Genomic DNA, 14,649 nt, shown 5'->3' with positions numbered 1-14,649 from the left:
AAAAATAAAATAAAATGTTAAAACTGTTACCATGTTGTGGCAACAGAATATGAGACAGATAATTTGTGAAGAGATGGAGTTCTTATGTCTCCTCTCAGTGGTCCTACAGCCATTTGCAGAAATACACTACAATACTACAGCTCAGAAACAACCAATCAGAGCCAGGAAGAAGGTCTTAGGAATGTCAATCGTGCTCGTGTGCAAGCTGCTTACGTCCTTTTGTAGCCTTCCCCCGTTCCGCATGTGCAGTCACTCAAGCTCAAGTTTACAGATCAGCTGCAATTGCAATGCTAATGGTGGAGAAACAATTGAACATTACAGGAAATGCGGTAATTTCTCAAGTTCTGGGCAAGCTCCACTGCAGAGAGCAAAAGGGGGGGGGAAGGTGGACCTGTAAGGTGTGCTTGTTCAAATCTTCAGGCTTAGAACTCCCTACTGCAGCATTAACATGGACTAAAACTGTGCTTTTATTTTATTTATATATATCTTTTTAATCCAGCGGTGCCCATTTCTGACACTCATCAAACTGAAAATTGGTGAAGTGGGGAAGACATGCAGGAAAGATCTGGAATTTGGAAGTTCAACATGGGACAACTGTGTGAAAGATCATTAGCCTCATGTATAGCGAGGCTATGGATCACTACTGCTATGCTGTGAGCCGTCCATCAACCAGAGACAACATCAGAAGAGTCTCACCTCGACAAAGGAAAAAAAAAAAAGACTGGGTTGTTTCTCACTTGTCCAAAGTCGTCATCTGAGATGAAAAAACATTTTTCACTTGGTTAGACAATCAAGATCCAAGAATCCAGAGCACATACAATCATTTTAATCATTTAAAGCCAATTAAATCTTTACGTTTCTTAACACACATTTATATGTGTGTGTCCTTGCAGCTCTCTGGCCTTTTCACCAGTCTGGTTGTATTGATCGTCCTGCTGCTGATCGGACCCCTGTTCTACTTCCTGCCTAAGGTGTGCTCTCGTGGCTGTCTCTGTACATGAAGAAAAAGGAAGTAGGATATCTCCACTTACCTTCCCTTTTGTCTCTCCCCGCAGGCTGTGCTGGCATGCATCAACGTTACCAGCCTGAGGCAAATGTTCTTGCAGTTCCGAGACTTACCCGAGCTTTGGAGGATCAGCAAGCTAGACTTTGTAGGACTGCTTAATAGATATTTTTGTTCAGAAGAAAAAGGAGAAAGAAAACAGACGGTTTAATACTGTAGCTTGTTTGGCTGCTGGCGAACTAGTGGGCGCATCTTTAACTGCAACGTCTCCAGATTTTTTGAATCAAGTTCCTCCACAGAATATGTGTTCAATAATTATGTTTTGTTTTTAATTAATCAAGTTGTATTTACTTAGATTGACCTGTTCAATTTGATTTGCTTCGTGGTGATGTTGTCTCTGTCGTTAGATGGTTTGGGTCGTAACCTGGCTGTCTGTGGTGGTACTGAACGTGGACCTTGGCCTGGCCATCGGCGTGGTTTTCTCCATGATGACCGTCATCTGTCGAACACAAAGGTGCAATCATTGTTAAGTTCAGGAACTGAGGCTCAGTGCTTGTTTCTGCAAAGCTAGAACTGAAACCTCCAACATGTTTTGTTGAGATTTTCCATGTTGCTAAAGTTATGCATGACCATTTTTTTTTCACAAATTACTATCTGGAATAACATGAAATGCATTTCTATTGAGCACCTTTATTATGAATCTCCCAAATAAAGTCCAGTTCAAGCAGCTGCCTCCAGAAATCTCCCAGTAAATAGAGTCCACTTGTGTGCAGGGCTAGGTTATAAAGCAATATGCCAAGCTTTGAACGTCTGTACAAAAAAGAGGTAAAACATGGCCGTCCACCTAAACTGGAAAAAGAAGGCGATTGATCACAGGCGAATGTTATCACTGAAGGAGATTCAAAAATCCACAGCACAACCATAAGAAGTCCCTTTAAAGCTGTGACAAACTGAAAAAGTCGTACGAGTGTGATTACATAAACTTGACACATAAGTGAACAGATGATCAATGCTTCAACAGGGCTGATTGCTCAGTTCTTGGGCGGGCGAGCAACACAGAAATATACAGACCTCTGGAGAACCACAGCAAGGTGAGTAGAGCTTGTAATTCTTTCACTTGTTGCAAATAGACACCGCACTAAAAGTTAAGGTGAACGTGTCTGAAAAAAAAAGTCCATTAGAGGAAATAAATTCCAGCACCATGACCCTTAATGTGAGAAACGATTGGACAGGATTTTATCGAAACAATAAAGATGAGACATTGTTGTTTTTTGGGGGTTTTTTTTCCTATCCAGTGCTATGAAGTGCCCGGGGTGAAAATCTTGACATACAACGGGCCCATCTACTACGGCAATCGCAGCTTCTTCAGGGAGAAAATGAGCAGGGTGTTGGGTCTGACGCCCGAAGAGATCCGCAGTCGGGAAAAGGCCAGGAAAGCTTTGGAGAAACGAGAGAGAGAGGCCTCTGTCAGCACTGTGGTATGAGTCATCAATAACCATTTGTTGGGACAAATGCGACATATTTATAAACTATAAAATGTAACTTAATCCAGCCGTCTTCGTGTTTTCTCCCTATGCTGTTGTTTAGGACAGAGGCATAGCAAACACGTCGTTCTCTTCGGTAAATGAGTTCTTTGAATCAGGTTCGTAGCTGCTTTGTGAAATCACTCAGTTTGAATGTTCTCTCACAGCAGACGTTATGAAACTGCGTGTTTTCACCCTGCAGAAACGCCAGAGAAAGAGGTCCAGGCCGTGCTAATTGACTGCAGCAGAGTCATATTTGTTGATGTTGCTGGAGCGAGGCTCTTCACACAGGTCAGCCTTCAACAAAAGGACATGGCTCCCCCTCGTGATCTGGTCACGTCATGTGATTTTCTTCCTGCAGATGTGCACCGAGTGCCAGAAAGTCGGAGTTCACGTCTATTTGGCAAATTGCAACGGTAAACGTTTTTAATGTCAGATATTTCTCTCATACATTTTTTTTTCCTGTTATGTTACAGTGTAGGTAGGGTTAAATGTGTTAAGTGTGTGTGTGTGTGGATTTATCTTGCTCCCTTTAGAGAGTGTCTTAAAGATCTTGACATCAAGCGGCCTGATGAGTCACATGAATCCTCAGCATATTTTTGTCACCGTTCACGATGCCGTAATGTACATCCAGCAACAGAGGGTACGAATCGTAATCGCTTTCAGTATAAGCAAAGAATAAATTATTTTCACATTTGAATAACAATGTTGTCCTCTGCCATAGGAAAAACCTCCAGAGAACACCACAACAGTTTGGGTTTGAACCGAGAGGCCAGTTTCTGTGGCCGGAGACATCGGCTGGAGCACAAGAACAGCTGGATCGGACTTTGCAGTAGGGGAGTCATTCAAAGACACAGTGGCCTGTTGTAGCAGCACTTAGTATTTTTAATGGTTACATTTCAGCATTAGCCGACCTTTTTCAGATATCACACTCCCTGCTGACACACTTAAATCCATCCTAGCTGGATTTAACTCAAGGAAATGCAGTTCCTCGACACTGTATAACTCTTCTGGACTTTCTCTTCTGTAATATTTCATTTTTACAGTCATATGTATTCTGTATTTCGGCATTGTAATATTTATATGTGTTTGTAATGTTAGCTACCTGTATGTAATAAAATACCAAGCGCACTGAAGAATTTGTTCTATGTTTGTTAATCGTCTGCAGCTGGTCCAAGACGCTGCTGCCCGTCTGCTTATAGGTAACAACGCGAGGACATTACGGTACCTCCATATTGCACTGGATGCATGAATATGTTTTGGGATTGATTTTTATTTTGGTTTTTAAATGTTTAAGCAGTGTAGCACACATCATTTATGTCAAGAGTTTTTACACAAGCATCCTCTCAGATTCTGGAACAATCTCCTTCTCATTTGAATGATGGCTAATACTTTGAACGATTTTAAGGCCGTTTTAACAACCCATCTTATTAACTTGGCTTTTAATTCCAGTTCAGCAGTTGTCTGTTTTCTGTCTCTTTTTTAAGTTGATCTTTTCTTTTTTTATCTGTCTGTTTTATTACAGGTGTTTTTTATTGATCATGTTTTAAATTATGCATCTCTTTGGTTACTCAGAGTAAAGTGTAAAGTGCTCTAAAAAAATGTTGATTGATTCCAGTAGCTTTGATGACATTAAATTATGTAGAGTTCAATTAATGCTGACACCCCCCGTGGTGACCCACGGTGGTGGCAACATCATGCCGTGGGCACGCTTCAGCAGGGACAGAGGACCTGGACAGAAACGGTGGGCAGATGGATGGACTCAAATGCAGGACAATTCTGAAGAAAAGCCTGTGAGAGATGCTTCAAAATAGAGCTTACCCTTTTTAACAGGACAATAACCCCGAACATCGACAGAATTAAATGGTCTGAGAATAAAACATATTCACGTAGAAAGGGCTAGTCCAAGTCTGGACTTAAATTTACTTCAGAATCTATTTTGGACAGAAAAATGGGCAACAAATTCATTGTCTCTATGTGAGAAGCTGACAGTCACACACAGAATTGCAGAAAAAAATGTATTTTTCCCCCCCTTTTTCATCCAGGGAGCTGCAAAAAAAGGTTCAATACAAATACACAACACATTTCATATATGATCTTTGAATAACCATCAAGTAGCCCCAGTGATTGTTCTTTTTATCTTCACACAGGAATTAAAGTCAATACATGATAAAAGGTGGATTTTTTCCTATATTTGTACGAAACTTTTTTCCCCCAGGGGATTGAAATGGAGGGTGGTGTGGAATGTGAAGCATGCCAACCTTGTCAAATTTTGAAGAGAGAAGAGGAGGTGTCTTTGTACGCACTTAGATAATAATAATGATAAAAATATGCCTCAGATTTGAAAAATGAAGAAAAAAACCCTGATTTAAATGTGGAACAATGACAGGAGAGTTGTTTACCATCTGACAAAGACAAAAACAGAGTAATCACATCCACAGAGTTGTTTCAGTGCGATTAAAGATACAGTGTACAAAGATTCACAAGAATCATATTTCCTTCCAACTATTATTTTCTTAAAAGTTGGTAGATTCATTTCAAAACCTTCCGTGATGAAAACTGCCTCTTTCTTGCCACGTTGCTGCCCTCTGCTGGCCAATACACGATACTTTCACAACCCCGCTTAAACCTGGTACCTTGGCCTGATAAAACTACATCCAGATTTGAGTTCAAAACCACGGTAAAAATAAAGCAAATAAATAATTATGTCCTTGCGGTGTGTTTGATAACTAAGTTGATCATATTATTTCTTTCTCTTTTTTTGGCATATTTTAAGTAATCCTCCCGACACTGTACCCGCTGGGGTTTTCCCTTTAAAGCTCAAGGAGTATTTCACTAATTGGCAGGAAGTAGTCCACTTCAATTAGGACATGATGCACGAGTATCTGGCCAAATGTTTAGTAAGCCAGATTCTCCATGTGTGTTCTACTAACGTGAACACACATGGAGAGGAATTTAAAAAAAAATAACCCTGCAAAATCCTCAACAAATCAAAGTCTTAAACAATGAAGACTTGAGTTGTCATTTAAATAAACTCTCACAGGCAACAACATCATACTTAAAATTACCAAATGCCCGCATATGACGGGAGAAATTAAGATATTAGAATTGCAGCCAATGTTTTTTTTTTAACCACAAAGTGTATAGTAATAGACACGTGTTCATATTTATTAAATGTTCCTCCATCCGATAACCAACTACCTACAAATAATTTGTCCAAATATACTGCAAGGTGATTTTTACCTGATCTTTTGTTTCCCTCTGGTGGTGAAACATTGAAATACTTTATTTTTTTTGCTTCCAAATGTTTTCATTTGGAAATCTGATATAGGGCGGTGTCCTCGCGGCACACCGCCTTATATTTTTTTTAGATGTTTCCCTTATTCAGTTCAACAAAAGCCTGTTAACCAGTCATTAATTGAAATCGTGTGTGGTTGAAGCAGGGAGACATGTAAGGCGGTGTCCCTTGAAGACCAGGGTTGGGAAATCACTGATCTAGCACAATAAAAACATTTGGAAATCTGACAGTGTTATATGATGTAAGAAAACAAATAACTCGGTGAAGTGGGAATAAGAGTCCAATGTGGACTTTGTGACATTTTCTGGAATCTCTGATCATACGCATTTGGAGATTGTGAGACATTTAAAGAGCATGATAACAGAGTGTTATCTGACTTCTGACTTATGCGTGTAGTGACCTTTGGTTTCCTGTGACATAAAATGAGCGCTGTAATCAATTAAATGAGATAGTAGACTAAAAACTACTAAATGTGTCCCAAGAACTGTTCATTATTGTTGCAACCTCTAGACATCATAACGGAATCTGTAACTTGTGTTAGCATAAAGACAACAAGGTTAGCATTTTTTTTCTTTTTTTTGTGTGCAAATTAAATATATTCCCTCCTCTAGAAGATCAATACATCACGACAACTTATAATAGTCCATTCACACACAAAAATACACATTAACAGCACAGTTAAAACTGACCTGAAATTCAAATTACTCACTAAGAGCAATTAGCATCAAAATTCGCCCTTACAAATTCAAGAGAAAACAAGTAAACAGTAAACAAATTGCAAAAAATGAGTAGTGCTTCAAAGAACAAGAATCGTTTGGATTGTTAACATCACAACAGGTGGTTAAAAAAAAAGAAAAAAGAAAATAAAAAACAGTTGTGAGCAAAAAACAAAAAAACAAAACATCTATTAGCCAAGAGCAACACCTATTTGTTTTCATGAGACCAGTGGAAGTGCATTTTTTATTGACTGGTCATGCACTTGAATCTGTTCTTAAAGTAAAAGATCTCATTTCTGCTAACACCCGTACTTCCAGAAGAGTATCGAAACTGCTCGTAGGCCTTCTGTGTTTCGGTTTTAGTCCATGGCAACTTGATCTTTGACGCGTGGCTAACGATGACGTCACTACAGGAGCCGATGTGCATGGTGCCCAGAGCATCTACAAAAAACTCTGCAGAAATAAAAGGCAAAAATAAGTCATGCGTGCATTTAAAGCTTTATTCTCAGAGGTTTAACGTATTTAATGGCCTCTGACCTAGATGGCCTGTTCTTGACAGGCGCGGGTCGAAGCCAACCTGCCGAACTTTGTCCGTTCGAGCCATGAAGAAGTTGATGACGGCGTCTGCGACGACGCAGTTGGGAAATCCTTCGATAGCATGGTGGTGTCCGATCCTCATATTTAAACAGTCGCCTTCATTTCCGCCTTCTTCCACTGAAATGGTGTGACGGTATGTGGCAGTGTAACCAGTAACCTCTCTCACTGCACCACCAACCTGACGTTTATGCAAAAAAAAAGAAAAAAAAAAAAAAAGAAAAAAATAGATAAGTACAAAATAAAAAAAGTTTTATTCATATATAAAGCAAGAAAAGATTGACAGTCTGGTAGGGTCAGTGCTATTTAAATTTACACACTATCTGAATATCGCATTTATTTGTCCTTCTTACACCCCACTTGATTTTGTATAGGCTAAGATATGACACTTTTACACCCTGTTGTGTCATCTAATATAAATTATTAGTGGCGACATGCAGATAGATGTCTGTCTATTTATACCAGTCTGCCTTATGCAGAATGAAGTCCATCAAGCAAGCATAAGTGCGGTTTGTGGTGGCTCCAAAACATTTTAGGCCATTTATGTTATGGCCTCCACAAAAACATGCCAGCGTGTTAAATCCCAGGAACCACTTCCAGGCAGACTTTCACATCCTTTTCAGTGAACAATGTGCAAGCTGTTTTTGTGTGTGGCAAAGCTAGATGGACAGCAAGATAAACTTCCCCCTTCAATTGGTTTCAAAAATGAGGTTCTTCTTTTTGCCCAGTAACAGCTAGACTTCTCATAAAGCAGTGTTTCTCAACCCTGGTTCTCACCGCCCCCCTTTTTAAAAAAAAAAAAAAAATTAACAAGATACAAGACATGGTCTCCTGAGCTGATCTAGAGAAAATTATACATTCTTCTGTGTCATCGCGCTTTGGCTGTTGCACTGCTTTTTCTACCAGTCTGGACAGGTCATCCTGTCTCATGTCTGAAAACTATTCAGAATGCAGCAGAGAGAGTCCACTGAATTTAGTAAATACACTCATATTACCACAAACATATAAAAACAGGGTCTCTGTCTATTAATGGGCTACTTGTATAGCACTTGATCAAGTTCAGAGGACTGCGCATGGTGGGTTAGGGTGACATGGCTGTGTGAAGTGTGTGAAGTGTGTGAAGCGCTGTACCACATTATACTCTCTACACTGGCTCCCAGAGGCCTGTAGAAATTGTTTTTTAAGTTCTTGTTCTCAAATGTCTCTGAATGTCCATTGTCCTGATTATTAGTGTCAGCTTTAGACCAAACACTCTGCTGCTCATCCAGATCTTCTGGTTGTTCCACGTACTCAGTTAAAAACTAGAGGGCAGCAGGCTGTGGCTCCTTGTTTTTGTACATAACTGTGATTAATGTTGACCAGTGCTTTGTGACTAACATGTCTGCTGTCATGGAAAATAAAAAAATTAACAAAGGGTAGAGAAACTGTCAAGAAATGAGAAAAATCAATCTTTGTCTTTAGATATTTAATTCGAAAGCAGAAGGCATTCGAAGGATCAGACTCAGAAAGTCAGAAAAGCAGCCCCTCCCCCAAAATGAAGCTGTAAGTACGCTCCACAGTTAACTACATCCTGTCTTTACACACACACAGAACAGAACAAATGGGAAAACCTCAAACCTGTCAGTAACGGGGGAAAAAAAACAAAAAACAAGAACAAAAAAACTGCATGTATAGAAACACAATATGAACAGACACCTGCTAAACCAGTGCTTCTCAACCCTGGTCCTCACTGCCCCCTGTCCTGCATGTTTTAGGTATTTCCCTTCTGCCACACACCTGAATTGCATCTCTGGGTGATTAACAGGCTTCTGCAGCACTTGATGGTCATGCAGTCATTTGAATCAGCTGTTCTGGAATAGAGGCACATCTAAAACATGCAGAGCAGGGGGCTGTGAGGACCAGGGTTGAGAAAAACTGTGCTAAACCTCTGTGGTTTGCATACATGTATTCCACCTTTTTTGAGTGCAACTGCTTCTTGCACTATGTGCTAAGCTTTTGCATTCATGAGCTTAGAAAGGGAATAAAGCAGACATGTATCAATTCCACCAATTCACTTTGAAAATGCTTTATATGCAAATAAACTTCTTTCTTTACTTACATAGAACCCAGCTGTGTGAGGTGGTTTGTTCTAAGCTTCAGACTGTTTAACTTATATGTGTTTGGATGACTATTTTTTCTTTCAACTTCTGAAATTTACATACATTTCTGTAGCATTTTAAACTGTTTGACTTTAGTCATAACTTTCAGATACCCAACAACAAGCCATACCTGCCAAGTCTCCCGCTTTGGCTGGGAAACTGCCGTGCTCCCGTATTAGTATTTTCCTGTAAATAATGGTGCCCTCCTCCACACCCCCACTCCTACTATAGTTTCAGCCTTCCCGCTCTTTGTATCAAGTAAGCTGTGTGTTTAAGTGTAACAATATGTCTCTTGGGAAGCTAAAGGTACAGTAACACATGCAGACAGGAATGATGGTAAAAGGGAGAGTGCTTCACTAGCAAGAAAAAAGGATTTTTTTTCCTACTCCTTAGCTTAGTATTGCGATATTCAACTCCAGTCCTCAAGGATTGGTGGCCTACATCCTTTAGATATGTCCCTGGTCTAACACACCTGAATGAAATGGCTGAATCAGCTTTTTATTATGCGGTCAGGTTCTCCAGTGTCCTCCAAATGACCTCATTAATTGACTCAGGTGTGTTGAGGGAGAGACATCTAAAAGCTGCAGGACATCGGCCCTCAAGGATCGGAGTTCAAGACCCCTACACATTAGTACGATTAAATTTTAGAGGAGATTTTGTCATGTATTTTCTTTACTATTGTGTTGCTAAAAAAATATTTGGTAATGCAAAGACCTTGTATTCAACTTTAAATGTCATCTAGCCTCTCCACAGTAGGAAGCTGTGGGTGGGTGGGTGTGAGAATGTGGAAGTTTGTATTTTAATTCAAGCACAAAATCATTAACAACTTCTTAAGAAGTGTTAATACCTAAATGTTTATCTGGTCAGAGATCAGAGACTCTTGGCCTCCTAACAGTTTGAGGTTCATATGGATTCAACAGACAAGTAGTAAATACACAGATCCAAGCCCTTTGATCTTTCTTAAATACATTAGTCAGTGGTGTACTTTATATTTTTGAAACACAAATATACACTGACAAGAAAAAAAAAAAAAAAAAAAAAAAAAAAACAGGATAATGAATCCGCAACAAGATTTTACAAAAACATACCGCAACAAGATTTTACAAAAACATACCATTTCTAAAAGTTTACTGGAAAACAACCAAATTCCTGTAGGTGTGAAGTGGGCAAATGACCTGGCATGAAGTACAGAAACTGAGGTTTGCCTTCTTTCAGCCCCTCTAATCTGAGTGTGCGTATTGCTCAGGTTTGAAGGGTTGAAAGAAGGCAAAGAAAAATATGCAATAGGAAATATAACAAATGACCAAAATCAGAGCAGCTGATTTGTTTTGATCAACTTACCAGATCCAGTGTGGTTTTCTCCAGGATGTCCACCATCTTTTCCAGCTTGGTGTTTGCAGTAAAGATGAAGTCGTCGTCCACCCAGAGCACATACTTGGTAGCCACTTGAGACACTGCCAGATTTCTTCCTGCAAACCAGCCCTGCAAAGAGAAACTGACTTACTTTGACTGAATCATTATACTTTTACTAGAACATAGGATCAAGCTAACTTTTTACCTTTCCAAATGGCATAAGGTATTGCTCAATATGAGGGCCGGTCACTGGTTGGGGGTGTTTGTTATCATCCGCTATAATTATGAGGACGGTGGGATAAAACTCCCTTATGCTGTCGATGAGATCTTTGAGTTTGTCGTAGCGCAAAAAGGTCTTGGTAGCGATGGTAACCAGAGAGGTAATGTTTTCCCCTGAGTGACAACAGAAACAAAGCAAATTATAAACATGACAAAAAATGCATTCTACTATGACATTTTTTTTAATGATTTTTAACAATATGTGCTCACAAACCTGTACTTTGTCCAGAGTTGTAAAGTTTCGGAACAACGCTGTGTCCAACCTTGATGGTGAAAAATGACTGGTGGCCTTTGGTCTTAAACTGAACTGCCGGATGAAGCAAAAGATGATAAGTGAAAGTACATAAGAGGCAATGAGCTTATTAAAGAATAAAGGCACAACAAATTATTCTTACTCATATTTCCTGAGCATGATGGTCAAGAATTTAGAGTAAAGTGGTTCACATCTCAAAATCTTCTAACCGATCAGATTATCATCCTAGCTACGTAGAGGGAAACGTTTCCACATACACGTTTCCCTCTACATCAACAAACCCTCCAGGGTTTGGTATTGAGAAACATTCCCAGATCATGATGCTGCCACTGATGTTTACAGTGATGTACTCTCGGGTGTTCTCCTTTGTCACCAAATGTGACACTGTTAGCTGTAGCAGACAAGTGGCTGCTCAATTATGAAGTCAATTAAAATTCATGCAAACACTTATTTCACGCAATGTATTATAAAGATCTGTTTTAACTTTTATATCCGTCGGATTACGCTGACAATTGTTTTACAAAATACGAAAACATCTGAGGGGTGAAAACTATTTGTAGACATGTTAAAGATTGTTGCACTCGATTCCTTGAGACATCTCTTGAAAATGTGTTAATGTTGTTTAATGCTTAAGATTCTCAATTGGCTTGCATTCTCTCTATGCGTCTTTCTTTTCCACCTCCATGTCATTTACATTTGAAATAAACACAAAGCAATTTCTATTAAAGTTTCATATCAAATCAAATCAAATCTAATTTTATTTGTAGAGCACATTTCAGCAGCAAGGCATTTCAAAGTGCTTGATCAAGCCCTTGATATATATAGTGTGAGTGCAGAATCTTAGAGGAAGCTGCAATACTGCGCTTGTGACAGTAAATGTCACACCTCGCCTTGCACTCGGACATCTCATCTCACATCTAAGTACCACACAGTCGGAAGTGACACAGACTACAAAAAGAAAACCGAGTAAAAAAAAAAAACAGAAAAAAAAAAAAAAGCAGGAATGAGAATTCGTTTCTATTTGGCCCAAGAGAAAGAGGAAGTTCTCGTTTGATTTGGAATCAAACGAGAACTTCCTCAAGTGTTTTAAAAATCACTCCTGCCACGGTGTCATAATGTTAAAATGTGAACTTTACCTAGGTCTGATGTCATCGGATGAAATATGGTGTTGGTATACGTGACAAACTGGAGCTGCCTGTTCAGAGCGGAGAGAGCCGGGCTCGACAGTGAAATGTGCTTTTCGCCCATTCCTTTTACAGAGACCCTGTCCACTGTGGCAGCAACGTCAAAGGTCCCCATTTTCGCTGTCAAATTTACCTGTTTTTAGACAAGATTTTTTAAAATAAATATAAGCCACTTAAAACAATCTGTAAAATAATAATAAAAGTTACCGTATAGCTGTTTCTGCCTTCCAGCCTGAGACCCAGACCTGTGGAGAGAGTGGTGATGTGGATGGAACGCATTAATGGAGCAGAAGACGAAAATAAGTTCACTAGTAATTAAACTCAAGATTGGACATTAAAGTGAACTGTTTATACCACAGTTTCTGACACTATCACATGTAATTAAGTAATATCACCTGGGATGATGATTGTTTTGAGGGGTTGCACCTTCACTCCCTGGGTAGGATACTGAAGAGGATTGTCAGCCTCGGCTATAACGAGCATATCTGCTGGAGAGTGGGACCTACATGCAAATAGGAAAAAAACAGGTTGTTCTGACTGGAGCTATTGAGTTGACCAGGCCAACCTCTTTTTTAAAGTGACACTGTTAGCCTGCTGATGCCTCCACACTGATAGCAGAAATACATTCACACAGAGCACAGAAAGTTTCAATTTACATGACTCAAGCATTTCCATCAAGTGCCAATGCAAAGAGGTACTATTAACTGATCAGATTAATTAAATAATGACATGCAATAAAGTTCCTTTACCTAAAATAATAAACTAAAGAACAATATTCTACTTTCTTCATTATTTGACCAATTAAAAACCTTGAATATCCTATTTTTTTTTAGATAGCAACACAAAGTTTACTTTTGGTGTTGTAAAATAATAATAATAATAATAATAATAAAGATAATTTAACAGTTGAATTACTCAAAAGTCAGATTTCTTTTTCAATGTCCTTGTGATGAAGTATTAATTGTTAATGATGCGCAGCCTGGTTTTTCATGCCGCTATGATTAACAGCCATTTGTGTGAGCTTCATAGATCAGTGCTCAATCTGTGGTATTGGAGGAAAGGTTTAAAAAGTCCTGAAAAAACTAATAGCTTTCATTGTGAGAGCAGTTGGTTGCTGCAAAGCCAAGCAGTATACAGGAAGCTGCACTCTGAAAATCGACTTATTGATATCCTTTGAAATACTCTCACTTTCATTGGCGTGTGACTTTCTCTAAAAACAAGATGCAGCCAGTTTGCTTGCCAGACAAGGAATGTTGATCAGTTACATTCAGATCAAACCGTGAAAATGTTTCCACATCTGGTGACGCATATCAGATAAATAAATCTAAACTAGATCCCAAATTCTTCAGAGCACACACTGCGCATTGAGATGAGAGAAGGGTTTGGTCACAGTACTCTTATCTTTTATTTTTACCTTCTCAAAAACTGGTGGTACTCCTCTGCTCTCTGTCGCTTTACACTCTCAGGATCAGATTGCATTGCTAAGAACGCCTGCTGGAGGTTGTGAGCCCAAACACGAGGGAAGAGTAGATCGGAAAACGGTAAACGAAAGGTTTCCTCTCCGGCCTGGCACACACATGCGTTGTGAGGCAACTGGCTGTGGGAGACGTTGACGAAAATTAGTTGGTCAAGGATGAAAAGACAAATTTACAGTTAACGAAAAAAGGAATAACATTGACACCTTGCCACATTTTCTTTGATCTTGTAGGGAATGTCAGAATAATCAGCCATGATGCGTTGACTTTTCTCACTGAGCAGTTTTTGGATTCGACTGCTTTGTCTTTGTTGTATGTTGACTTCTAAGGTGTCTGAAGAGCTCCAAAGGTAATTGAGGACAACCAGCAACACAGCAAGAAACAGACTCACTTTCAGGCCCCATCTGAAGTTAAAATGCATCTGGAGAAAAATGACAGGAATATTTAAAATGAGATGATAGAAACACATAGATGGAGATAGAGGACATTATATCGTTTTACAAAGCAGGATTGTAACTTTTCTCCCTATAAAGAGGAAGGTTCTCTCCTAGGGATGAGTTTTACCTGCTGGAAATCTGCTAATGACAGAAACTAGAAGATTTCACAATTGACTTGGCCTGCTAGTGATCTGACAGTTTGAAATCAAAAGTCTCGTGTTTTCCTGATCAGTAAATGGACCACAAATAAGACTTTACCATAGCTGTTCAGTGTAAATATATTTGTAAAAAGCAGCAGTCGATGCAGATAAAGTTTGAACTCTGCTGTTGATCATCTTTTGGTGTTATTGTTTAGATATGTGCAAAACACGCTAAATGCATTTTTTGGCATTAAAT

At 39.2% G+C, this 14,649-nt stretch overlaps 2 protein-coding genes across 2 annotated transcripts; one reads left to right on the top strand and one right to left on the bottom strand.

Annotated features, from left to right (window-relative positions):
- Positions 1-860: 860 nt before the first annotated feature.
- LOC103133124 (sulfate transporter-like) lies at positions 861-3,662 on the top strand. Its single transcript, XM_016667752.1, has 10 exons — positions 861-971; positions 1,056-1,151; positions 1,411-1,517; positions 2,025-2,094; positions 2,299-2,481; positions 2,591-2,645; positions 2,729-2,817; positions 2,888-2,942; positions 3,063-3,169; positions 3,251-3,662. The coding sequence occupies exons 1-10, from the start codon at positions 876-878 to the stop codon at positions 3,287-3,289; spliced, it is 897 nt and encodes a 298-aa protein (XP_016523238.1). The 5' UTR covers positions 861-875; the 3' UTR covers positions 3,290-3,662.
- A 2,010-nt stretch (positions 3,663-5,672) lies between these two features.
- On the bottom strand, positions 5,673-14,241 carry LOC103133123 (beta-1,4 N-acetylgalactosaminyltransferase 1-like). Its single transcript, XM_007544894.2, has 10 exons — positions 14,023-14,241; positions 13,756-13,938; positions 12,737-12,843; positions 12,549-12,586; positions 12,294-12,474; positions 11,119-11,211; positions 10,831-11,018; positions 10,614-10,754; positions 7,078-7,315; positions 5,673-6,993 (listed from the first exon to the last, which is right to left on the bottom strand). The coding sequence occupies exons 1-10, from the start codon at positions 14,235-14,237 to the stop codon at positions 6,785-6,787; spliced, it is 1,593 nt and encodes a 530-aa protein (XP_007544956.2). The 5' UTR covers positions 14,238-14,241; the 3' UTR covers positions 5,673-6,784.
- Between the last annotated feature and the right edge of the window lie 408 nt (positions 14,242-14,649).

The sequence above is a fragment of the Poecilia formosa genome, unplaced genomic scaffold (genome assembly GCF_000485575.1).
Source record: "Poecilia formosa unplaced genomic scaffold, Poecilia_formosa-5.1.2 Scaffold2278, whole genome shotgun sequence".
Lineage (NCBI taxonomy): Eukaryota > Metazoa > Chordata > Actinopteri > Cyprinodontiformes > Poeciliidae > Poecilia > Poecilia formosa.
The sequence above is the reverse complement of the archived record's forward strand: the minus strand, read 5'-3'. Positions and strand labels throughout refer to the sequence as shown.